The sequence below is a fragment of the Gavia stellata genome, chromosome 4, assembly GCF_030936135.1.
Source record: "Gavia stellata isolate bGavSte3 chromosome 4, bGavSte3.hap2, whole genome shotgun sequence".
Taxonomy (NCBI): domain Eukaryota; kingdom Metazoa; phylum Chordata; class Aves; order Gaviiformes; family Gaviidae; genus Gavia; species Gavia stellata.
Genome location: NC_082597.1, coordinates 73,518,113 through 73,544,243, shown reverse-complemented (window position 1 = coordinate 73,544,243; position 26,131 = coordinate 73,518,113). Strand labels below are relative to the sequence as shown.

Here is a 26,131-nt window from a genome sequence, read left to right as displayed (position 1 = left end):
CCACACGAGGGATTCTCTGGTAACTCCCATCTTCCTTTTTCTTCATTGTGTGAACACTTGGCTCAGGTTCAGCTGGCATCGATGCATTCCTGGGGGGAGTCATCATCCTTGTCTTTCTCATGGCACTGCAATGGCAGAGCTGCAGGTGGAAAAGGAGCCTTTTTGTGTTGCTGGATGCAAGAGGTTTCCAGCTTTCTCTCTCGTGGGAGTCTGCACCCACTGCTCCTGTGAGGGTAGCCTCAAGGTTTTCTCTCCTTTGCAGCGCAGGGCTGGGGTGGTCCTTAGCTCTGCAGAGTCTCTGTGAAGACCCTGCCATCTCCTGTTCCTCCTCCTGGCTGCTATGCAGGCTGCTCACCTCCTCCTCCAGCTCCTTCACCCAGCAACTCGGCACTGCAACCAGAGCACAGCTCCCATGGCTGAGGCTGCTGTCGCCAGCCCCAGGGAGAGACATCAGACTTTCGGAGACCTGGGCAGCAGCCTTCCTCTGGAGCTGTGTGTGGGTCAAAGCCTCTGCTGTGCCAGGGACGGTTGTTCCAGCCCAGGTGGACATCACCATCACTGCAGTTTTGAGCAAAGATGTGGCCCTTTTCTGCAATACTTACACCTACTACAGCATATAAGTGTACTTTAAAGAAGAATTTCAACAGGGCATTGTTAAAACATCGCAGTGCTTCTGACCTGTAGAGATTTTTGTAAAATATTATATGTATTTATCCCTTTAAAATATGTCTGTTGCTCTTAGAACTGTTATTTCTCTAGCTTGTTATTCACATAGAAAATTGCCACTTCTGTGGCAGGAGGATAAAAAGAATGCTTCAGATGTTACCTTGATAAGTTTGGAAAAATGTGAGCTGCTACTGCAATCCTAGTGCTTGGTAACCAGTAAGGCCTTTTGCTGTTACTGAGAACTTAGTGCTTTCAGTTCCACTTGTGTTTGTCAGAGCTGGGAGCAAGAATAGCTGGGTTGAAGGAAAAGGCCTGAAGAGCAGCTCTGTCCATGCTTTCAGTTCCTGAGTGGCAACAACTGCTGGCTTTGGGGTTTTTTTACACTTAACCTTTAAGCAGTGCTTAATCGCAAAAATGGCAGATGTTAATGCAGATGGTTATGCTATTTATTGAAAAGAATCTTTGAACCCCAAAGTTTCAAGTAAGAGCGAGTGGTCCTTCCCTTGCCCCTCAGGGTTCTGGATTTCTCTAATTTCTTCTAAACTAGAAGATGGTGTATATTGAGCCCCTAATTCCAGGACTGTAAAATGCTGTTGGGATAAATTCAGTAACCAGGAAATTACCCTTTGAAACTCCTTTGAGACTGATCTCAACCTTCTCTCCCATGTAAAGACCTAACAGCTGCTGCTGACTTCAAGCATTGCTTAGGCACAGACAAGGTTGAATGTTAGATTAGATTTTTTTAAATTTATTTATTTTTTAAGATCTTAGGCAATGATCAATAAGGCAATTTCAAACTCATTATAAATGTAAGTTCTGGTAGGTTTCATTTTGGATCTCCACCCCCACCCCCCCCACCCCCACATGTATACCAACTTAAATATAAAACAAACATGATTAAGAACATGGTCTTCATCTTTATTTTTCTGGTAGAATATTGTCAGTGACTAAAGCTTAGTATTTCACCCATCATTTAAATGAAACCTTTGCCAAAAATGGAATTAATTCATTTAATTAAACAGTCATTCTCTTAAAAAATAATCAGTGATTTCCTGGGAGAAGTGTCAATATTACTGCAACTTTGTGTTTAGTGGAGTACAACAAATTGTTCCCAGTTTCACCATAAATAAACAGCAACTCCCAAGTAGCAAGTGTAAACAAAAGCCAGTATGAAACAACCTATGTCCACACATGGCACTACGGAATATGGAGAGGACATTAAGGCATAATTTCAATTGTTGGGCTTTATCACCTAGGCACTAAATTACATCTAGCAACTAAAAAAGAAGGAACTTGACTGAAGCAAGCCTGTATGTACACATCACTGTTTAATATTAAAGTGCATCTTGTGTAACTAAACCTACAGCCAGGGAGCTAGTTATGATTGAAAACAAACAGCTTAAGTTGCAAGCGGGAGTTTAATAGTAGATATTTTGTCACTAGTTACCACAAGTCAAATTGGAGTTTAGTACTGCAAAAATTCCTTCCTGGAACCAATATGCATGACAGTGGAAGTGAGGAGAGGGCAGAAAGTGACCAAGACACATAGTCCCCATGAACATTTTCATTAAGTGACTGTAATGGTTGTCTATTAAGTATCCCATTGGGATACAAAACTGACATTCAAAAGGGCATCCAGTACCATCTACCACAGCCTGGATACAGCAGCCTGCTCCACAGGCTCCTGACAGGGAAGACCGCTGCAGGTGACATCCACCAATGCTGCTGTGTTTAGCCTTCCCTTGGAGTGCACTGCATGCTGATCCTGCTGAAGATCAGACAGGATGCACCAGTGCAGCTCTACCACAATACCTAAACTGCTGAAGTGACAAGCAGTAAAAAACCCTGCTCTCAACTGACATCTCATCCTGGCTTTCATTGTTTAAAGTTTTTGTGTTCTGTACTTAGCTGAGTAGAAAATAAGTTTATTTCAGAAATAAACTTATGGGGGTGAAAAAAAAAAAGCATCCATCTTGCCATATGTTTGCAGACCACATTCTAGGTAGTAGTGCCCTGTGCCCTACAGATGTCCTCTCTTAATCTGAGCCAGCTCGACAGAGATGATACCGTTAGGTGGAATAAGAATCTTGAAACCTCTGCCAGGTATTTGCAGGTCTGAGCGGTGGAGGGGGACTGGTGGACTGTGACACTGCATGACTACTTCGTCAATGTTCAACTGAGCAAGTCGTTTTAGGAAGTAGGGGCTTTCCCACGCTAGCCAATACTCACACTGCTCGAGTCCGGAGGTAGCTTTAGGCAGGTAAGGCAGCACCATCACATCAAGGCATCCTGGCTCACAAGGGTGGCTTGCTGGTTGAGATGAGGAATGTGCATGGCAGTAAGCCATGGGGAAACTGGGCTCTGGTAACCATGGCAGGTGAATTATGCATGGTTTGAGGAAGAAGGGAGCTATGAGGCAGGCATGGGATTTAACACGTTTTATCTACTTCTTTTTAAAAGTGAAGGCTACCTTCCATTCAAGTGAATGCAGTGCTATCTTAACAGCACAGCGAAGCCCACTTTTTAAGACTGTTATAGCCCAGTTCTCATATGCTCATCTAATCTACATGAAAACTCTTTGCCAACACTAATCCACTTGCTTTTGTTGCTGCACTTCTATGCAGATTAACTTAATTTGCCGGTCAGTATTTTGACAAGATCAACACAAAATCTTAATAAGGAGTTACATTTATCCCTCATTTCTGGTAATCCTGAGGGAACAGTTTTATAAGACACATTACTCGGTGCTGAATCTTTATACAAAATGGAAATGGGGTTTTGTTCAATCAAAATAATCTTCTATATCAATATCTGGATTCAGGAGATCTTCACCATAGGCTGAAAGATCCATCTGATTTAAAATTAAGTTTTCAAAGGTTTCTTCTAAGTCCGTTTCACCAATGAGCAAAGCTCCCATCATTCGGCCATTCTGCATCACTACTTTAACGTACTCTTGTCCCTTGGTACATCTCAGCATCAGCTCATGGTCTAAACCCAAGCCTTGAGCATTGTACTTTCCCAAAACCACCACCTAACAGAAGGAAAAAGAAAAAAACACTCATAAGATCATTGTAGTGGCTTTTACTGTTTCTGCTGGTAACAGTTCTCAGCCTCAAAAGACTGATGTAAACAGGGAAGTATTTGTCTTTAGGGAACCTCCCCCCTTCATTGGCTTTCAAACCCACAACAGAATTAAAAATCTTCACCTTGAAATACCATACACAAAACCCAATAATGAACTAGTTACCATGCTGAACTGCGTTGAATTTATCCATGAACAGAAACTTAATGAAATGGAATATATACAAAGATGCAAAGTAGATCAGTTGTCATTCACCGATTAAAATTTGTAATAAATCTGTAAAAATCTTTGCCCTCTTCAGTTTCAGCATTCAAAGTTAGTTTAGATTTTCTCCATTCATACTAAGATTAATTACTATATAGAAAAAACTGTTTTGTCAGTATTAAAGCATCTGCTCAGTGTTGGCAAGTGAATATAAGCAAGCAATATGTGTGTTACTCAGTGGTTTAAGACTGTATTTACTTTACCTTGTAATTGAAAAATTTTGTAACATGAGCAAATAGTTCAAAGCTGAAATCCATATCAATAGATTCCCCTAAAGTATCTGCTGCCATGCATTTTGCTGCATACCATCCCATCTGCCTAGCTTGAGTCCACAGTCTCATCTAAAAAAAAAAAATTAAGAAGATTTAAAAACACAGGTATGTGTCACTGTGCAGTGACCAACACTCACTGTACATATTTTCATTATACTCAGAAAGGCTGAACAGCTTGCCTTTCAGCCATAGAGATAAAATTATCTGTCATCAACACACCCAGGATTATCTACTTGTTCACTGGTCTGTTTCAATTCAACTTTCTTTGCTCCCATCTGTGTAATAGTGTATAATTTACTTTGTAGATTAGACTGCTGCTGAGCACAGAATCGTATGATTTAAATTTACCTGATGCCACACTGGACTAGGTTCCCACGATGCCGTGCACATATCTCCAGCTGCATATATATCTGGTAGGGATGTGTGCATGTGTTTATCTACTTTAAGACCTCCATCTTCACCTACAGCAAACTGAAGTATTTGCACAGATCAGCAATAAGAAAAATAATCATTTAAACTAAGTAATTCAACTTCATCCATGTTAAGCAGTCATCTCATTTGTTACTTTTTAATGGCAGACTCCTAAAAAAATTTCAGTAAATTCACTATTCTACTTAATCAAAACATTTGAAGGTGTAAGAGTATATGAATGAATACTACGGGAACCCAGCAAGATGCTCTTCTGGATGCCATGCAGAAGAGAGAAAAGGGTCACTCAGTATAAACAATTTATGGCTATTCATTCTCCCATCTAATCTGACTCAATTAGAAAAGACTGATAACCACAAGAGAAACATGATGTTCAAACCTCACAACCTCAAGACTCCTTCATTTTCAAGGGGAGAAAACAGATCCCCCAAACAGTGCTGTAATGAAGTATTTTTCCACAACTGTCCACATATAAAAGAATTACTTCCTCATATTATAATGCAACCCTGCCCCCCCCCCCGAATTTATCCTCAATCTTATCAAACCTAGAACCTTTCAAATAAGCAAAGACAAAATTAGCCTACAAAAGTACAATTTCCTAGCAATCTCTGCATTCTTTTCTCACCAGGTTTAAGAACAGATCAGTGTTGCATGTGACCTTCACGTATCCTTTAAAATATATCAAACGATGTACTAAAAAAAGCTTAGAATAGCATTACATACTGAATAAAATTATTTAACATGAGAATATCAGGAGCGGCAAGACCTCTGTGGTAAGATACAAAGCATTAAGCATTATTTCTACGTTCATAATTATGGCATTTGTCTTCCCAAGTAACCGTTATGCGTGATGGAGCCCTGCTTTCCTACAAATGGTTAAACATCTCCCTGCCAACAGGAAGCAGTGAATGAAGTCCTTAATTTGCTTTGCTGGCACGTGCAGATTTTGCTTTGCTTAAGTTGTCTTTATCTCAACCTGTGAGTTTTCTCACTTTTACCCTTCTGACTTTCTCCCTCATCCCACCGGGGGAGTGAGCGAGTGAGTTGCTGGGTGGTGCTGAGCTGCTGGCTGGGGTTAAACCAGACACTTCACAAGGAGACAGAACGATCTGAAGGCCTGAAAATTCACATGGCAGCTATGAACTTGACCACCATCATCCACATTCAGATGCTCATTCAAAGTGTAACTTCCCTTGATGAACACGAGCACCTTTATAGCTCAGTTTCCTAGATTAAAATTATTGGAAATAACTGCTTCCTTCCCAGGAGAAAATTTTAAGATTTGTAAGGTAAGAATATGGTGCAGAACTAACACAAAATTATTCTAAATTTTTGCCACATTAACCAATAATACAAATGTTTTTCTCTCTTTGTATAGACTTAATCTTAACAGTGTATATTGTGTATCAGTACATATCATGAGTAGCATTATAATAAGCCAAGAACAGTAATGAAATTCATTTTTATCATGTTGGGCATTTCCAATATCAACATACCTGCCTTATTTTGAAATGCTGTACAACATTCAAAACCTTTATCAATCAGCGTCGGAAGCATAAACCAGCTGAAAGAGCTTATTTCACCTTACTTAAAAAAAAACCCAAAAAAACAACAGCTTAAACTTCAAAGGAACTCTGTATACTTACATTATTGCCATCAAGAAATGGTTGAATGTTTGGCACAACTCCAGTCGCACTGACAATGAAATCGCATCCATAAATTTTTCCATTAGTTAATTCCACATATACAGGCCATAGCACTAAAAAAGGGGAAAATTTTGCCCTGAGAATGTAACCAACAGAAGTTATTTTATTAACAATGTCTTATAATGAGACTTGAAATAATAAGAAAGTAATCTTTTGAGAGATCTAATTGATTAGGTAGGAAAAAAATAAAAATAAAATTAAAAAAACCCAAAAACCAGAGATTACCTAGAACGTTTCTTACTTTCACTCAGGACTAGAAAGAGGAGATTTTGGAGCTTAGCTCCAAGTCCTACTATAAACTTTCTCTGCGATTTTCCTAAATCAAAACCCCCTCATTTGTAGGGGGAAAATACTGTGCCCTGCCACTGCTTCAGACCCATGGGATATTCTCTGAAGTACGCAATTGCCAAATATTCTTTTGGATATAAATTTACAGATGCACAGGAAATGCCTCAAAAGCAAAAAGAACATCAGAGATTTGACTTCCTAGAATCTTATGCTGAAAGTAACTGGCTATTAAAATAGTATTTTTAATATTAATTTTCATTCAGTGGAATTTATAGATAGAATTATTCATGAAACAAGTGATATTTTCTTCTACCTTCTTTGAAGGATTACATCAGTTTTGACACTACATGTTTTTTGGGGTTTTTTGCTTTTGTTTTAACGCAACTATTAATACATGATTTTAATGGACTGTCACAAGGAGGGAATATTCTGCATACAAGCTTTAGGTGATTTGTGGAAAAAGGGTCTGACCCATAACATTTTGTAATTCAATTGTAGCCCATAAATCAAATTCTCAACTACTATAAACTGCTAGAGCTTCATTTAATGTATAGAAATAAAGGAATTTTTTTTCCAAATCTGTATTTGGTCTAAAACAGCAAACAAGATCAAACACGCTCCAGCACTGCTTTATCTTCAACATGTTATTTCTCATCAGCACTGGCACCTACCCTCATCTGGTTCTACGTTTTTCTCTTCCTTAGGAAAAGTCAAAGAAGTCCGTTGCAGCTGTAGAAATTCTTGCTGTAAGTGTATTTTCTTTACTTCACATAGTATTTCAATATGTACTTTATGAGAAAACTAAAGAAAGATTGAAAAAATCATAAACATAATGATTAGCAATAACAGTATTTTTAATAGCAAGTATACCTTCTCCTAAATTGACGTTACTAAACTGGGGAAAAAAAATACAAACAAACCCCCAAACCCATACAACCCATCCTAAAGCATGACACATTAGCTGAGTTCCCATACTTTCTCCTTTTTTGGCACAGATCTAAGTATAACAAATGGGCAATTTACCTGCTTTTTCAGCAGATATCTGATGTTCCTTGAAGTTTCATGACAATTTAGATTTTTCTGGCATGCCAGAAAACATATTAAAGTTCACCTGTCAGAACTTATCAGAACAGAAAAAAAGCAAATTCATCCTTTCTATCTTCCAGTATTTCTAATCCTTCATTTTTCTATCACGAATTAAATTCTGATAACAATAATAAGTTTATGTTCTAAATGCTGTAGAAAGAAAAAGAAAATATATCCTGTTCCATCAACCCATGTTTCAACCACTTACTCCTATTATGAGCTTGAGACAGATGCTAGGAAGTTACCTGTTTCTCTTAGCTATTTTGTGGATTCAGGCCTTGCAAACACCTAACAGCTAAGAAATTAATAAATAAAAACTTGATAAAAAACTTTGAAATGTGAGGATTTTTACTTTATTTCAAACATGAAACTCTTCACAATGCTCATGTCCACTACTGATTTCACATTTCATTATCTGCTGTGACAAGACTGATGTTCCCTGTACTTTTGTACAAATCCTACTGTCCTATTTCTCCCATAATAAAATGTACGTATGGCAGCTAAAATCAGGACAATACAGGAACCACTGCTTCTGGTTAAAGCTAGGATCAACACCAGTCCTACAGAAATACGCAAACCAACATTTATGTTTCAATCTGAAGAGCAAATTGCTAAACTATGCCAGTGGATCCAATCAGCCACCACCTTCTTCAAGCAGAACATGACTTTATTTGTGTTAACATATTTTCCTGTTTAATTCTGACAGAACAGGAGAATCAGTTCAAGCACATTTTGTTTTTATTTTTCCTAATAATCCTGAATGTGACATTCCATGTTCTGTCATCCCTACCCATTTAAAGCAACATCTAAACAAATGTGTATGCAAGATTATGACCATACCTCTTTAGTCCCTTTAAGATGTAAGCCCTCATGCCAATCAGGGCCTAAGGCACTGCCAAGTTTGTCAGATGCTGCTGTAGGTCTTTCTTTTTCCTCACTTCCTGAAGGAAAGAGATGGAGAATATCAGATTTAGCATGCATACTTCATTGCCTGCAGAATTCAGAATGAGGATTCTCAATTAAGAGAAATATGATCTGGCTGCCAGAAGGGAAGACAAAAATGTGTAATGTCCCAAAACCCATTCATCTGCAAAAAAAATCAAACTCCAAGCCAGTATTTTTAACCCCTTTCAACTTTACGCCTTTCATTACTTCACTCATCTCCAAAACAACCATGCCACTCTTACCTGCCTGCATGGAGAACGACCCCCAACAGTACCAGAGTTCTGGAGACCCATGGTAGACTTAGTTGCTTAATATCAGTGCTAATATTTAAACCGATGTCCATCTGCTAGCAAGTGTGCACCGTCCCCTCCATTGCACGAAAGTGCAAATTCTAACATACCATGATAAATTTGAAGAACCTTGGGTGCCATTTTGTGATGTTTAGGCTGACTCTCTTACAATTTATTCTTCCAACCTGAAGTCTAGAACCATGCTCTTCTTTTTTTTATTATTTTGGTCAGAGATATGTTTGTGTAATGTTTGTTCATGTAGTTCTAGTTAACTGTCGTGACTAAGACTGCAGTTTCGCTGCATCTGCAATAACATTCTGTGAGGTTTCATATGGTCCTCCAATAGGTTATTATGGGAGAGCTCCTTCCTACATAATGCTGACATAATTCAGAGAAACATTAAAATATTACAGAAAATAGAATAGGTTCTTCAGCAGATGGAATACAGCAAATGAAATGTAAACTTGGCACAGCTATAAAGATAAGCACATTTTTTACAGTTTTTAGGTTGCTGTATTACATGTTGTCCTGTGTCTACATCAGTTCTGGATGGGGTTTTATATCGCTTTTTAGTTTTTTTAAAAGAAGGAAATGCCATTGATGATAACAGTGAAATGCCATTGATGATAACAGTGAACCTTATTTATGGCCTGCTAAATTAACTGATCTTAGGACTATCTTTAATATTAAATTCTGCTGCTGCAGTGTTAGAAGACTAAAACACCATACCTTCCACTGTATACTTGGTTCTTTTACATTCAATTGGAGTCTCTCGTTTTTCAGCAGTTAGCTTTGGAATGAGAAATTCAGCTGCTCCTGCATCAAAAAAAGTGTTCCCAATGGCTTTGTCTTTGATAGCCCAGATTACTTCGCAGCCTTGGATTTCATACCTATGGACATTTAAACAGTGGATAAAATGACAGACTGTCCGAAAGGGATCTGACTCTTAGCAACACAGCTAGAAGTGTGCCAGGTTTCATTCCAGAAGCTACAAAAAAGGGATCCAAGACTTTTAAGCCTATCAAATCCACTACTGCTTCTAAATATTTACATAAGGAGCACATAAAAAAACCCCCAAAAAACACAAAAAAACAACTCTTCAGGTTGACAGGTCACTTTCTTACCAGCACAACCTCAGCTGAACTGGGGCAGGGGGTGAGGGGAGGCACATGAAATTTATAATAATACTAATACTTAGTATTTCCAATTCCCCACAATGAAAAAACTGTGCAATTTTGCCAGACTGCCCACTGCTAAGAACAGGCATTTAGATCTTGTTTGTACTACCTGGAACATGAACTGGTAGACCTATACAGAGGACAGTCTAGTGAAAGTGAAAAAGTGATCCCCTGCAACACAAAAGACCATATAATTGTGTAATACAGACAGATGTTTCTGTAACCTATAAGACTTCAGGACCACAAGGTTCAGTATTCTACCTGTGACAAAGGCCATGTCAGACACTTCAGAAGCTCTATCAACTTAAGTTAGGCTGGGTGCAAGATAAGCTGCCTCTCTATTCCTGTCACATCTTCTGTCTCCAGAAGTCAGACAAGTTTTGGAACTTAAATATTGCCCTTAATAGTCTTAACAGAAACCTGTTCGTGCCAAATCATAAAAATGCTGTACATTCTTGATATCTATGTGTCAAAACTTCTTCTGAGGCTTGGTGAATTTTATGTGACAGTAAGCGCCACTGTACTGTGCAAAAGTTATTTTAATAAATTTTGCTACTAAATGCTTTAAGAGATACAATTTTACAAGTCAACCTTCTCCCAAACTCATGCACACTAGATTTAACATAGCATTGTTAAAGATTTTGTTTGCATATGTATTTTTAAAACTTAGTCATTTACTTACACTAATTCAAGTGCAATCCCACCGTTTCCTACCACTACTATTCTCTCAGATTGAGCCAAATTCTTCTGAAAAGCCTGCATTAAGGAAGAAAAAAAGTCAATTACAACTTAGATCATGTGTTCCCTCATACTGACCAATTACACCCTTTTCAATATTTTCTGGCTCTCTTAGTCTTCTTGTTTTGATTTTCTCAGACTACTGATACACATTTTCTTATGCTAAGATCTGTTACAGAAGCTAATGAAACCTGTAAGTTCTGTAACATTAAGGGATGAAGTTATTGATACTGCCTTACAAGTCTCAAATTGAGACAGGAGAAGTTAAATAATTACATTTAAGCCAATTTGACAGAGCCCTTAATAGAATCCAGGAGACTTTTCTCTGTCCTAGATACCATTAGCATTTGTAGTATCTATTAATCCAGTTTTATCACAACTTGCATAACTTTCACAGTAATTTGCATAACATTAAAAAGGCAAAGATACAGAAATTCAGGAATTTTAAAATTCCTGATCAAAAATCAGGAATCTTTTTTCTACAATGAGGAGAGGCTACAGTAGAACTAGAAAAAAGTGTCCTTCAGTAGCTTTTCACTGTAAGAAGTAGCCCTTTGTACTGTGTACCAGATACACCTTCTCAGGGAAGTTTCTACTGGTGCCTACTTCCTGTTTATATTTTCAGATTGGCTTCTGCCTGAAAGGTAAAAGAATACCATTTATTCTAGACTATCGTGTTAGAAATATTGTCTATGAGCTATCTATAAGCTTAATAAATTTAGTGACTAATTAATTTATTTAATGGTATTTTAAGGCTATTTCTCTGCTACTGAAAGTATTCCTGTTTAAGGACATATAATAACAACCATCATCTTATGTTTCTCCATTTCACTCTGCAATAATTTTTAGTATTTTGCATCAGAAGCAGGAATATACTATACACTTGTAAGTTCAAAACACATTTACCTGTGCACTGTCAGTATCCCGGATTCCTAACACATATGGGTTTTCTTCAGAAATTAATTTTGGTTTTGCTCCAGCACACAGGCAAAGTTTTTCATACATATATTCTTTCCCATCTTCAGTGAAAATTTTCTGTTAAAAATTAAGAGAAAAGAAGAAAACAATTGGAGACATCTAAGAGAACATCAGCTTTTTTTTCCCTTAATGTCATAGTATTTTGTGGATATTAAAAGCTGTAACTGGATTCTTAAAGTGCAAGCCTTCATACTCTTACTGTTTGTGTGTCATTTATTTGCATTACACTCACCACAGACTTACAAGCCTAAATATATGACATTATATGATGGATAAAATGGAAAGCGTCCACAGTGCCCTAAAGAAAAATGAAACATAAAGATTACCACCTGGTGGCGCTCTGTACTCACTACCTGTGCTAAAATAATCAGTTTTCTATGTGACAACGTCCCCCCACCCCAGTAACAGATGTAGACTTATGCACTACTGTATATCAGAAATTAAGAATCTCATTCAAAACATTTCAGCAAAGGTAGACCTGTGTTAACTAGGCACAGACTAGAATACAGTTTAGAAAGACCGCAAATTCTGTTCTTTGCTAAAGAGAAAGGGTAGGCACTAAACAAGCTACATCATTCTGCAAAAAGCAATACTTAAATTTTAACATTTTATGACCTTATTTGTTGTTTTCCAGACTATGAGCTAAATAGTTTACAGTGGTTTTGCACAAAAGGAGTTTTTAAAGGTTTTCAGAAAACAGTGGCAAAAGATCCTCCAAATCCATATACATTAAATATTCATGTTCACAGAGACAGAACTTAAATTAAAACAACATTATAATAATGATACAAGAATATAATTCTATTCAGAATATTAGCAGAATTATAATCTAACTGGAATCGTATCTCTGTGACTTAAAATTAGCAAAACCAGTTTTGGAGCTGAATGCGAGTTTCTGATAAATGCTGAAGTGAAAAATAACATGTCGAGCTGACACAGCCACTAACAAGGATCTGTATGTGCTGTACACTGCTCATGCTTGCAACATAGTTCCTGCTAAAAAGAAAGAAGAAAAGGTGAAAATGTTGGTTCTTTCAAGAATTATTATTGTTTTTATCATAAAGCTGTTAATATTTTGGTCTCTGTAGCGACAAGCAGTAATTTGGGAATCAGAGAGACTTCCAATCAAGGGTTACATAAATTTTGACACCTATATTGATATACAGTATTGGTTTCATTGACTGGTTTTCCTGCTATTCCAATCAGGTATTCAATGCAGTATCTCTAAGGTGTCAAAGATTTAAATCTAAAAGATACGGTTTCTTAATTAACAAGTAATTTTTCATCAACAATTATGTCCCCTGCATATATTTCCACTTGAACAACAGTGTAAGTGATATGTAAAAATAAAGTTAGGTGGTATTTTCTTGTAATTTTGGTAACTTAACACTTTAATAACCAGAATGCTCTTCAACAGGATTTCATGCCCAAAATATTCACCTGTTTCTTAGCTTTATCTTTTGTAAGTAATTTGAAAAACTACATAAAAATAAAAGGGAAAACATTAGCATACATGTTCATCACTTTTCAATTGTTTTACTCCAGACTGTATAACTTTAATATTGGGATATCGTTTTTCTAATAGAGAACTTGGTTGCTCTTCTACATCAAATTCCTCAAGTGTTTTGGAGACCTGTAGGAAGAAGAGAGGTATTTAAAAATATGAATCTTTTATTCATCTCTTTTTCTGAAGCTTGTAACAAAATGTGTTATGTTCATTTCCAGTAAAGAAGTCACAACATAAAGCCCATACTGTCTCAAAACATGTTAACAACGTTACTGCTAAAAGTTCCTTTTTACATACAGAATCTTTTCATGCCCATTCCTGGTAAGGAGTCACAGTAGCACAGAGAATTTTAATTCTAAAGCTACAGATTAAGCAAAAAAGTAGAACCCTGATGGCTGCTCTAACTGCTGTAATGTTTTATTCCATATATAGACTGCATTATTAGAGTTGGCAACACTGCTTTTTAAATTACCTGATGCAGTGTTAAGACCCTGTTTTTCCATTTGTTATAACTTTGATAAAATAACTCAATGATGTTCCCTCATGCAAGCAACTTCCTCTCCTTGGTTTTTCAGGAAAAAAAAAAATTTGGACAAAATATCTTAGAGAATTATGGAAACACACCTTTGTCTGGAATATATATTTTTATTCTATTTAAAGAAAAAAATCTGGTGACATTTTCTTCAAAAACCTGATGATTCAAAAACCTCATTGCAGGTATTTGGCCCTTATGTCAGGAAAAGTGCTTACTGTTGTTCAGCTTATAAGCGGGATGTATAAGACAAGTGTTTAGGCAAAACAGATTCAAGACCACCTCAGTGCATTTACTCAGCATCTCATCTGTAGTCACTATATGGTATTTTGAGATTGGTGGGAGGGGGTTGGGAGGAGGAGAGGCAAACCAGAACTTGGAAAACATTCAAGTAAGTCATGTTGATTTGTGGTTTCTCCCAGAAAAGAGCGGCTGCATGGGAACCTCCAGGCCTTCTACTTTATAGAATATTCAAAGAGTCTGGAACATAGCTAGGAACCAGAAGCCACACTACACTTGCAATTCAGAGAGAAATTAAGATGCTCATGTCCAAAACTTAGAGATGCTGCCTTCAAACACTGTTCAGCTATTCCCTTATTCTTCAGATACTGAAACTTCTGCCAATGTGAGTTACAGACTTCACATCTCTGCAATGTGTGTCTTTCCTGGATACTCATGACCCTACCGCCAGCACTCTCAAACTCAGAAGATACTCTTTAGTTGGGTGTTACTCTACCAGTCTCGCATAGAGCTCTCAGTCTCTCAGCTATGTCCTGAGCATCCCATTAGCCCTGGACAAAAACCACAGTGCGAAAAGGAAGAGACGCTGATAGCCTATTACAGCCACTAAATGCAAAGAACTGCCGTTCAAATCTCTCTATGTTTATTTTCTCCCTGTAGTGATTTGAATTAGGCATTCATACATCAGGAAGAATTATGTTAAAACTGGGCTGTCAGACAAACCACAGAGTGGCCTTTCTTGACTTGTCATGAGATATGCCTCATCTGTTAGGTATCATGTTTCAGAAAGAGTCATGAACACAAATGCCAGGTGGAAGCCCAGCTCTATGTGTCTTAACTTCCCCTGAGAGGTAATACCTAACTTCTTCCTGGCTGGCAGCTTTGCATCCTCAGTTCCATGCAATCCAGTCTCCAACTCTTTCCATGCCCTATGGTAAAGTTTAAAAGTTCCCTCAGGGTGGGAAAAACAGCAGCGCTTTCCAAGATCTGAGTTCCTCTGTGAAACTAGCTTAATGAACCTACAAGCCAGAAATCTGATCTCATGCATGGATTTTATTCTCTTTTTCAAAGAGGGAAAAAGGTCATTGAATCACCAGCTGCTGGAGATGTAGATAAAGCTGATGGCAATTTCACAGAAGGCTATCGCTTTTTTCGTTACTTGTCAGCAGTCTGTTTCTGCCCAAAATTCAAACACACTGCTGTATATGAGAACCACTAGCAAGACTAAGTTTCTTAAGTAATTTATTCCAAAGGCACCATTTCAGTGCTTAAAATGGAGCATACCCATTAACAAAGCAGTGAAATGAAGCTTCAGTAATTTAGAAAATACTTCAACCATGAAGTACCCAGTTTAACATTTGCTCGAATGTTGTGAATATATTCACCAATTACTAATGATTATGAATCACTATAAAATATCTCATCGGTCCTACTAATACCACTGCAGTCACACTAATGTGAAAACAAGTTCAAAATCATAAGCATTTTCAGGATTAGGTTCTAAATTACCTGTACATATACAAACTTCTGCAAAGGTCTTACCGTAAGAAAAATCAAGTCTCTCTTACCTGTTTGAAATTCGTTATAGCTTTTATAACTGGAGAAGCTGTCATCAAAAAAATGTCTTCTGATGGGAATTCCATGGCCAGCTTGTAAGGAAACAGAAATCATGATGAGTGAATACAGTCATCAGCAGATTTTGACTTAAAGACAGTAAAATTAGTGGTGAAAAGTATTATGTGTTACTACATTACTTTAGTCTTGTGGAATCCCATTGGATAAACACTACTTCAAGATTATGGAAAGATAATGACTGAAATGAACAGAATTTGGAGACCCAAGATTTTAGTTCATTCACACACAAATACATCTTCAAGAACTGCAACCATGGTATAAATGACTACTCAAAAGGCTATTCGTACAGTATTCTAAAGGCCAACTGTAGGAACACACTATGCACTATGACCATGTGATTTCTGGAGACACCCAGTTGCTGGAAATACTTCTTTTATTGCATTGCGGTGACTAATTGTTCACAGATTTTGTTTTGACAGAGGAAATGCTGGTTCCTATTGGCTATTTTAAATGTTATTATTAAACTGTTAAATAGATTACCATTTTCAGAGTGCTACTAAGCAATACAAGACTTTTACAGGCCTCAAGCCAAACTGAAGAGTTCCCATTTTAAACGTGCATTGCTCTGCCACAGAAAATTGATCAGCTCTGTCAAGTACAAACCACTCATCTCCGAGTTACAGACAAAATCCAGGGTTCCTTGTCACCTGGATTCTACAGATGAACAGAACAGTTGTACAAGCCACCAGGAAGCATACTTCATGTTGTACATGAGCAACTGAGTTATAAAGGGACTAGCATGTATTCCTGTACCTCAGATAGGAGCAATCAACATAGTAATCTGAAGGCGAAAGTGGTGAAACCTTGTTGCCAGTTTAAGGGAGATTCACACAGTCATACCCTTGGCAAATACAAATTAATTTAAGGAGGCTATGTAAAACTTCATGTAATCCACACTTTATAGCATAAATCTGTAACATGTGTTTCACACATATTGTAGCTGTATGCTTTGTATTGACAGACAATAGGAAGAAAGGTTGACATGCAACATACCTTGCTGCTGCAGTTGCTCCCAACTGTATCTAATAAGCCTCAGAAAAACTACAGAATGCTATGGAAAGCACGTGATCATGTTCAGTATCTTTACTAATGACAGCTAGTGGGATTGAGTGCACCCTCAGCAAGTTTACAGATAATACCAAGCTGAGTGGTACAGTCGATTAGTTAGAGGGAAGGGATGCCATCCAGAGGGACCCTGACAGGCTTGAGGAGTAGGCCCACGTGAACCTCATGAAGTTCAACAAGGCCAAGTGCAAAGCCCTGCACCTGGCTTGGGACAACCAGCAGTATCAGTACAGACTGGGGGATGAATGGATTGAAAGCAGCCCTGCAGAGAAGGACTTGGGGATACTGGTTGATGAAAAATTAGGTATGGGCTGTCAACATGCACTTGCAGCCCAGAAAGCCAATCCTATCCTAGGCTGCATCGAAAGAAGTGTGGCCAGCAGGTCGAGGGACCCCACCCCGAGTACTGCATCCGGCTCTGGGGCCTCCAGCACAAGACAGACATGGAGCTGTTAGAGCAGGTCCAGAGCAGGGCCACGGTCAATGGTCAGAGGGCTGGAACACCTCTCCTATGAGGACAGGCTGAGAGTTGGGGTTGTTCAGGCTGGAAAAGAAAAGGCTCCAGGGAGACCCTATTGTGGCCTTTCAATATGAAAAGAGGGCTTACAAGACAGATGGGGAGAGAGACTTTTTACCAGGGCCTGTAGTGACAGCACAAGGGATAACAGTTTTAAACTGAAAGAGGGTAGATTTAGACTAGGTATAAGTAATAAATTCTTTACTATGATGGTGGTGAGACCCTGGAACAAGGAATATTAAATATTGTCCCCAGAAGTTGTAAATGCCCCGTCACTGGAATTGTTCAAGGTCAGGGCGGATGGGGCTTTGAGCAACCTGATCTATTGGAAGGTGTCCCTTCCCACAGCAAGGGGGTTAGAACTATATGATCTTTAAAGGTCCCTTCCAACCCAAACCATTCTGTGATTCTATGTAATAATCATTAGATGTACACTGTAACCCAAAATTTTAAGATTGACATAATGTACTTTGCATCACTCACATGTGCTCAAATGCTTACCCCTACCCTCTTATTAAGATTTAACGGTTGTTTGAAACTTTCATTCAGTATTATTAAGGTTATTGCATTTCTTTACCTTTTAAAATACTAAAATTAGAAATCTGCCAGACAGAATATTAGGTTTATCCATGCATATGGAAATGTGTAAGTCATCACAATCCAGAAAGAAATGTGGACATATAAGCATGAAAGGCAGAAATTATGTAAGACATGAAACATTTTGTTGCAGAGAAAATAAATCTAAATCAAGCTTTTAAGGAAAACTCAGCTTTTAAGGCATTTTGTCAGAATATTTCAAAATGTACTCAAAACGTAACTCTGAATTTTTTTGAGACAGACCTGATGCAATGGTTGTTCTCAGATAACTGCCTGAGAAGTCTGAACTATAAGACACCACATAATGCATACCCAAAATGCAATATGATGGACAAGTTGTTTATTGCAACTATGTTTCACAGATTTGTACTTGCTCAAAACCAGGACTGAGAAAAATTGTGTTCAGTCTTCCTCTTTTATTTAAAACATGCCCCCAGCTATGGATGTATGACACAGAAATCCTTCCAGAACACACAGTGCCACTTTTAATGGACTCAGTGAATTAAAACGTATGCTAGAAGACCACTAATACTGCTAACCGTGCTTCCTGCAGTACTAAGAGATAAGAAAAAGAGGCAAGTCTGTCATCATATAACAATCTGATTTGGGTCTTCCAGGAAAAAAAATAATGGTGAGGGAAAGGAAAGAGCATAAGAAAAGAGGTGTGAATTACAGCAGTAAGTGGCACTCTCTGTGAGCTTTGGAAGAAAGCAAAGCCTGAACTCTGTGGCACTAACAAGCTAGAAAGCATTTACAAGAAAACAATAAATTTTAGTCCCTTTTATAGCAATCTTAAAGATTACAGACATCCAATAGATATTGGAAATAACTGTATTGTGAAATATGAGCATAGCAATTAGATACAATTCTAAATTACTTCCAGGAAAACATAAAGTCTCTGGGAATATTAAATATTGACTCAAATCTTATTCTTGCAAGCACATAAGGATACACAAGAGCCTTAATTATGTGAGTAGTTTAATCAACTTTTAAGGGATTACTCATACTAACATAGCATTTAAATGTGTGTAGTACCAGAGCCCACATATTACATTAACCATGAATAAGAGGAAAAAACCTCAAACTAATAAATGGTAGAAACAAATCAATTCTATAAAGATGGAGAACAGTATCAATATTCTTTTGTAATTTAATCTGCATGCGGTTTATACAATATGCGAGAAATAAAATATCACCTCATCACCAGAGAACAGATGCATCTGAAACACAGTCTTTATACTGCTTTGTAGGTTTAACAGATAAAATACTCTTCACTGAACTAATATCCACATAATTTCATTCCACATTATAGGTTCAAAATTATCTCCAGTTATTGTTACTTTAAAAACATCAAAAGCCTTGAAACCAAGAAACGAACAAACTTATTTTTAGAGCTTGAGCCCACGGAAAGCTGAAGAGATTGGACAATTTCCACAGGTGTACAGCTCTAAACATGGAACCAATAAAAACAGGGCAATATTTTTATAAAAGGAGCACATCCTAGCAGGCTTCACCTTAGCTGCAGTACGATCCCTTACGGCTATGAGGAATAATGCACGCAGTTCTCCTTCAAGTTTCTGACCTCTTGACCAGCACACAGAACGCCAGCTTTCTCAAGTTCCAAAGTTTTAACCCTCTTTTTATGAAGCGGTCATATGCCTTTATCAGGTTATTTATATTACTGTATAAATGAGAATATTTATGTAATAACTGTACAAATCTAATGAGGCCCTACAGTCGTTGCGGCCGGTTTCACCCAGCGTAGGGCCAGCCGAGTTCAAGGCGCACACGCAGTTACACAGGGCCCGTACGCCTCATCACCCGCGTATGGGCCCCGACACGCCGAAGTTACGATAACGCCATGGGGCCGGAGCGCCTCCTCCGGGAGCCCACGGGCCAAGCCCCGGCCTCACCGGCTGAAACGAGCCCGCCGCCCCTGCCGCAGCCGAGAGAGGACGGGGCCCAGGCCGGCGCTCGGAGCCAACATGGCGCCCCCGGCGGAGGCGGCCGCTCCCCCGGCCCGGGGCCCGGCAGCGCCTCGCGCCCCCACGCGGGGGGTCTCCGGCGGCTGGGGGCCCGCGCATGCGCGAGGCGGGCAGAGGGGCCCCGGCCCTTACCTTCTCCGCGCAGGTAACCCCTGCGATTCCTCCGCCCACCACCACGAACCGACTCCGCGCAACGCCGGGGGCAGCCGCCATTTCCCCGCCTGCTCCCGACCAGGAAAAAAATCGCCGTTCACCCAACGGGGCGATTTCTCACCGCCGCGCCCTCGCCAGGGTGCAAAAGGCGGCGGCGCCGCCCCGCCTACGGCGCGCGGTAGCGCCCAAACTTCCTCCGCTGGCGGCGCGCCCTCCCGCGGGGCCAGGGCGGGGCCAGGGCGGGGCCAGGGCGGGGCCAGGGCGGGGCCAGGGCGGGGCCAGTCACCTCTCTCATCCGCCCCGAGACCCCGCCCCAAAACAGGCTTTTCCCTGATTTTCTTTTTAATTTTTTATTTGGCGTTTACTTCCTCTTCCTGCCGGGGCGAGGACTTCGCGGACCTGAACGCTGGAGGATTTTGATGGACTTTGTCAAGGGACCAAAAAGAACAGATAGCAAACAGTTAAGATAAAAATTAAAGAACAAAAATACGTTCAGGCCTTTCTTCATTCCTTAACAGGAAATCAGGAAAAAGAAACACGGAAATGTGAGAGACTGCATTTCCCCCAGGCCTCCCCCCCCCCCCAGTTTTGGACACAATACTAAAGGTACCACTGAGACCCTGGTGTGAAGATGAACACCGAGCTGATGTTTCTGAGGTGCTCCTCTCCCTGCCCGTAACCCTCCCTTCGCAGGCTGTGACAGCACCGGCCCTTCCCCGCGGGGTGTCGGTTGCTGTTCCACAAGGCCATAGCCAGCCGTGCCCGGGCTGGGTGCTGGTGAATCCTGAGTTTTCTGTTCGCTCATCGGAGCAAATGACGTTTGCTGTTTTCCTTCTTTGTTTTTGAGGCTTGGAGAAGAAGTGTGGTACTGTAACATGAAAAGTGTGTCAAAGTAAGGAAATAAATTGACATGTGATAAACTGCCAAGCAATGCCTGTAGCTTGAGATGAGCTGCTTAAAATGAGTTCAAGCTTTTGCAGTCTGGTTTACCTTAGAGTTTTCAGCACATTAGTAAGTAGGATTTTCATTCTAAAACTGACCTTCAATGCTTTTTTTCCTCTTGGAGGAAGGGATAAGCTATAAAAGATAAAACTACTAATTGTGTGCACCACAGAAAATGATACTGTTTTATGGCCGATGCCTGTTCAGACATTCCCGTAGCTATCAGGACATCAGTCACAGTCTTCAAAACAGTCACTTCCTGATGGCAGTTAGGTATAAATACTTTCGTTTTGTCTTTTTTTTTAAGAAGTAACTTTTTTCCCTAGCATTGAAGGTAATTTCACAGTCCAGACAATTGCTGGCCATTTTGGTCATAAACTAAATTCTGTTCTCTGAACGCATCCCATTCCACTGTAAATTACCTGAGTAAATGACCTGACCTAAACAGTGCAAGAAATTGGATAGACCTGCGTCATCAAGCACAAGAATACCTTCCAAGGATTTTATTCTGCGGTATATGATAAATAACGGGAGAAATTCTCATTTTACTTAGAGTGTTTGCTTGTGCAAACTAAGAAAAGTTTTTACTGTCTCCATTCACAAAAAATGTAAAAAGCCATTTTGGACACAATGGGGCAAATTAAGACCGTGAAAATAGTTGCTCACGTGCTCAGCATGCCTTCTTACTTCCTAATTGACAGCAAGGAGATGATAAGTGCAGATCTGTAAAAACTTTTCCAGATTAATAACATTTAGGTTGTGTAGGGGATGTAATGAACTTGGCTTTAGTATCAGTAACCCATCGTAAATTCATTCCTGACACCACTTACCAAGCTTAGTGCATATGCATCGGAAAGGAGTAGCAGAGGATGTGAGACCATGAAAGTAGATGGCATTAAGTAGGTTTTATTCTTTATGAAAGAAGAATACTTAATGTTCCCTGAAGAACTCTGAAAATCACTGAACAGCCATCATGGTGCCCATGTAATTCATATCAGTGTGTGTTTGCATAACCTTCAATGCATGACTTTGCTTATCTGACACTCACAATCTAAATATAAATGTGACTGTCATAACCACCCCAAACTCCAGTAGCCAAATCCTTGCTGCAGTCCATAGATGGAGTGGGTATTGACCTGGGGGTGTCCTTGTAGAAATTCTGGGAGAAAGCCACTTGTCTGTAAAGCACAATCATTTTTCTATGAAGGAAAAAGAATTACATGTACAGTTAGAGGCTGACTGGGTCTGTGCTACCCTGCATCCTCTGCTAAATGGGCACTGTGCTTTGGCATAGAGGAAGGCCTGCTCGGTCATGGCTCTGTTGTGAAAAGCCAACCGCGCTGCCTGCCAGTGGTGATGCACTTCGCATTTCTGTCATCCTTCCTTTTCTGCAAGTGTGTTTGGGCACCTCAGATGTGCGTAGGCCTTTGTTGATTCGGGCCGAGATGGTAGGTTTTGTCTGGGAATATAAGTAATGCATCACTCAGGAATAATGAATTAATGTACAGAATAAGACAATAAAGCCTTTATAGCGACACATGCTATAAGGAATTATTTTTCTTTCACTGTCTTCCATTCCTCAAGCAGACGGAAAAATTGTTCAGACAGTGAAAGCAGAGGGAGGCAAGAGGTGCCCGATCCACTGATTGAAAGATAAAGATGAACTGAAAATTACATACTATGTGATTGGCCTTTGGAAGAGGATCAGAGAAGTGACAAAGCCTTAAAAGAGCACAAAACATTTTACACGCTGAGTGACATTAAATATTCCAAGAAGATTTTTTTGTCAGTTAGTACTTCGTTCACAGAAAGGCAGAAGATGTAATATTATCGTTGTGGTTAATCTGAATGATTTTTAAAACTACAGACTTGCTTCTGGGAAAACACCTGAATGTTTTGGCATCAGGAGGTGCTGGTTCATTATGATTGCAGTAAGAAAAGCGCTCAGACTCTGTAAAGTATCACTTAAAATTATGTTTATTGGAGCTAACACTATAGCAAAAAAGAGGATAGTATAGATAATCTCACATCCTTCCAGACGCTGGGACCCCCACGTTGTGCAGCATTGGATGGGTCTCCAATGAGGGCACACCACACAGATCCCGTTGGTGGAAAGGTTACCCAATGCTGTAGTCTTTTGAGCTCTTACAGGATTTTCTTACAAGAAAACATTTCTATTCATCATTTCTGCTGTCAAACAAAAAGGATGTTCACATGAGAACTCGTTGTTGCACTGTTAGATGAAGCAAGGCCACGCAGGTGGTGTAATCTGAGTGGGAGCTGACGAGGGGCTCCTTGATTGCAATTAGCTGGCTAAATTCATCCTGTGGCCGAGGGATGTGTGCAGCACGGCCCAGCCTGAAGGCCAGGCTGTATGTGCAACACTGTACAGCACAGCACAGCACAGGCTTGGGCCAACCCAGGTCAGCTGTTTTGTGGATCACTAACTCCTCGACGTACAGTGATCTTCCGGTCAGGATGACTAACTTCCACCCCTTGATCCACATACAGTTGACCTTTCCTACAGATACCATAAATTGCAGATTATACCCGTAAATTTTTTTGGCTACTAGAAAGATTATTTTACAAAAAACAATTACTAAAATTAATAATACAAGAGTAATAAAACAAATATTGATTGTGAGAATAAGTGTAGGATAGCAGTCACCTTGGAGCTAGGTCCATCAGAGATGTCCTGCTGTCAGGTTCCACCCCTAGTCGCATGTACCCTAAGGCACGGTAGTGTAAATTTCACCAAACAGTCCAGTTATGTGACAAGGTAGATGAAGAGGAGCTTTGGTGCTGCTGGAAGGCAGAGATGTCCGGCACTTCATGTTCACTGATACACAGTATGCAGAGATCAAAAGCAATACTGCGAGGCTCCACATAGCAGTTCTGAGTGAGATAAAATAAAGACTTTTTTTTTTTTTTACATACAGCATAAGTTCAGACATGTAATGAGGGATGTCTGCTTGCTCCTTTAGGATTAAGTATGTAGCTCCTGGTCCATGTGTCCCATCTGCAGGGATTAGTTTCCCTTGAAGAGTCTGGTGTTTGCCCTTGCCTCTGATTCTCAAGGGGTCATTGGGTTCTGTCAACAACCTGGACAGAGTGTCTGGTGTCCCAGCAGAAGACGCATGGATAGGAGGTATAGCCTTGGAAGCATGCTTTACCATTCAAATTCTGCACAACCTGTAATAGCATTGTTGACCAGTTATGCAGAGTGTGAGAGGGGAGTCAGGGTTCATGAAAGGCAGATCCTGCTTGACCGACCTGATCTCCTTCTATGACCAGGTGACCCGCCTAGTGGATGAGGGAAAGGCTGTGGGTGTTGTCTACCTGGACTTTAGCAAAGACTTCGACACTGTTCCCCACAGTATTCTCCTGGAGAAGCTGGCGAATCGTGGCTTAGACAGGTGCACTCTACGCTGGGTAAAAAACTGGCTGGATGGCCGAGCCCAGAGAGTTGTGGTGAATGGAGTCAAATCCAGTTGGCGGCCGGTCACAAGCGGAGTCCCCCAGGGCTCAGTTTTGGGACCGGTCTTGTTTAATACCTTTATCGATGATCTGGATGAGGGGATCGAGTGCTCCCTCAGCAAGTTTGCAGATGACACCAAGTTGGGCGGAGTGTTGATCTGCTGGAGGGTCGGAAGGCTCTGCAGAGGGATCTGGACAGGCTGGATTGATGGGCTGAGGCCAATTGTATGAAGTTCAACAAGGCCAAGTGCCAAATCCTACACTTTGGTCACAACAGCCCCATGCAACACTACAGGCTTGGGGACGAGTGGCTGGAAAGCTCCCCCACAGAAAAGGACCTGGGGGTGTTGATTGACAGCCGGCTGAACATGAGCCAGCAGTGTGCCCAGGTGGCCAAGAAGGCCAATGGCATCCTGGCTTCTATCAGAAATGGTGTGGCCAGCAGGAGCAGGGAGGTGATCGTGCCCCTGTACTCAGCACTGGTGAGGCCGCACCTAGAATCCTATGTTCAGTGTTGGGCCCCTCACTACAAGAAGGACATTGAGGTGCTGGAGCAAGTCCAGAGAAGGGCAACAAAGCTGGTGAGGGGTCTGGAGCACAAGTCTTACGAGCATCAGCTGAGGGAACTGGGGTTGTTCAGCCTGGAGAAGAGGAGGCTGAGGGGAGACCTCATTGCTCTCTACAATTACCTGAAAGGAGGTTGCAGAGAGGTGGGTGTTGGTCTCTTCTCCCAAGTGAAGAGTGACAGGACAAGAAGAAATGGCCTCAAGTTGTGCCAGGGGAGGTTCAGACTGGATATTAGGAAAAACTTCTTTACTGAGAGAGTGGTGACACACTGGAGTAAACTGCCCAGGGAAGTGGTGGAGTCACCCTCCCTGGAGGTATTCAAGGAATGTGTGGACGTGACATTGTGGGACGTGGTTTAATGGACATGGTGGTGTTTTTTTGGTTGACGGTTGGACTTGATGATCTTACAGGTCTTTTCCAACCTTAGTGATTCTGTGCCATTAGATCAGCTCCTCTGGGGTGATAGGTATATGATACACCCTGTGTCCTTCATGCTTAGCTGCCCACTGTTGGACCATTTGGCCTCTAAAATGAGACCGATTGTTCGACTGGATGCAGGCAGATGGGCCTATCCACTGGCTAAGTAACCACAGGCCCTTCAGTGTCCCTCCCTCTCTGGTCAGCATGTGCAGCTGGGTACACAGCAACGTAGCTAGTATATGTATCTACCATCACCAGTATGTTTTGTAATCCTTGCGCTTTTGGTAAAGGTCCAATATAATCTATTTGTCTGGTATGACCAATAACAGGGCCTCACTGAATCTGGTCATAGGCTACTTGAGTGATGTGAGCATCAACTTGTCAAACCCACAGGTTTGAATTCCTGTATTATTTTTTGCCTTCTGCTTCCATAAGTCCTGACTCCACAATGGTTTCCCATGTACTGTCCAGCTGTCCACTTGCCACTTACTAACCCCTATGGCTAATCCCTTATACACTGCCCATCACTCTGCACTTGTATTGCCTTCCCTTCCCTCTTTGCCACAAACTCC

General features: G+C 40.4%; 1 protein-coding gene across 1 annotated transcript; it reads right to left on the bottom strand.

The window, feature by feature from the left end:
• Positions 1-1,619: 1,619 nt before the first annotated feature.
• PYROXD1 (pyridine nucleotide-disulphide oxidoreductase domain 1) lies at positions 1,620-20,213 on the bottom strand. The gene is made up of 12 exons (XM_059816623.1): positions 20,133-20,213; positions 15,770-15,850; positions 13,436-13,555; positions 11,851-11,979; positions 10,889-10,962; positions 9,758-9,918; positions 8,634-8,734; positions 7,379-7,508; positions 6,360-6,472; positions 4,633-4,755; positions 4,216-4,353; positions 1,620-3,697 (listed from the first exon to the last, which is right to left on the bottom strand). Exons 1-12 carry the CDS (start codon positions 20,211-20,213, stop codon positions 3,449-3,451), a joined length of 1,500 nt encoding a protein of 499 aa, XP_059672606.1. The 3' UTR covers positions 1,620-3,448.
• Between the last annotated feature and the right edge of the window lie 5,918 nt (positions 20,214-26,131).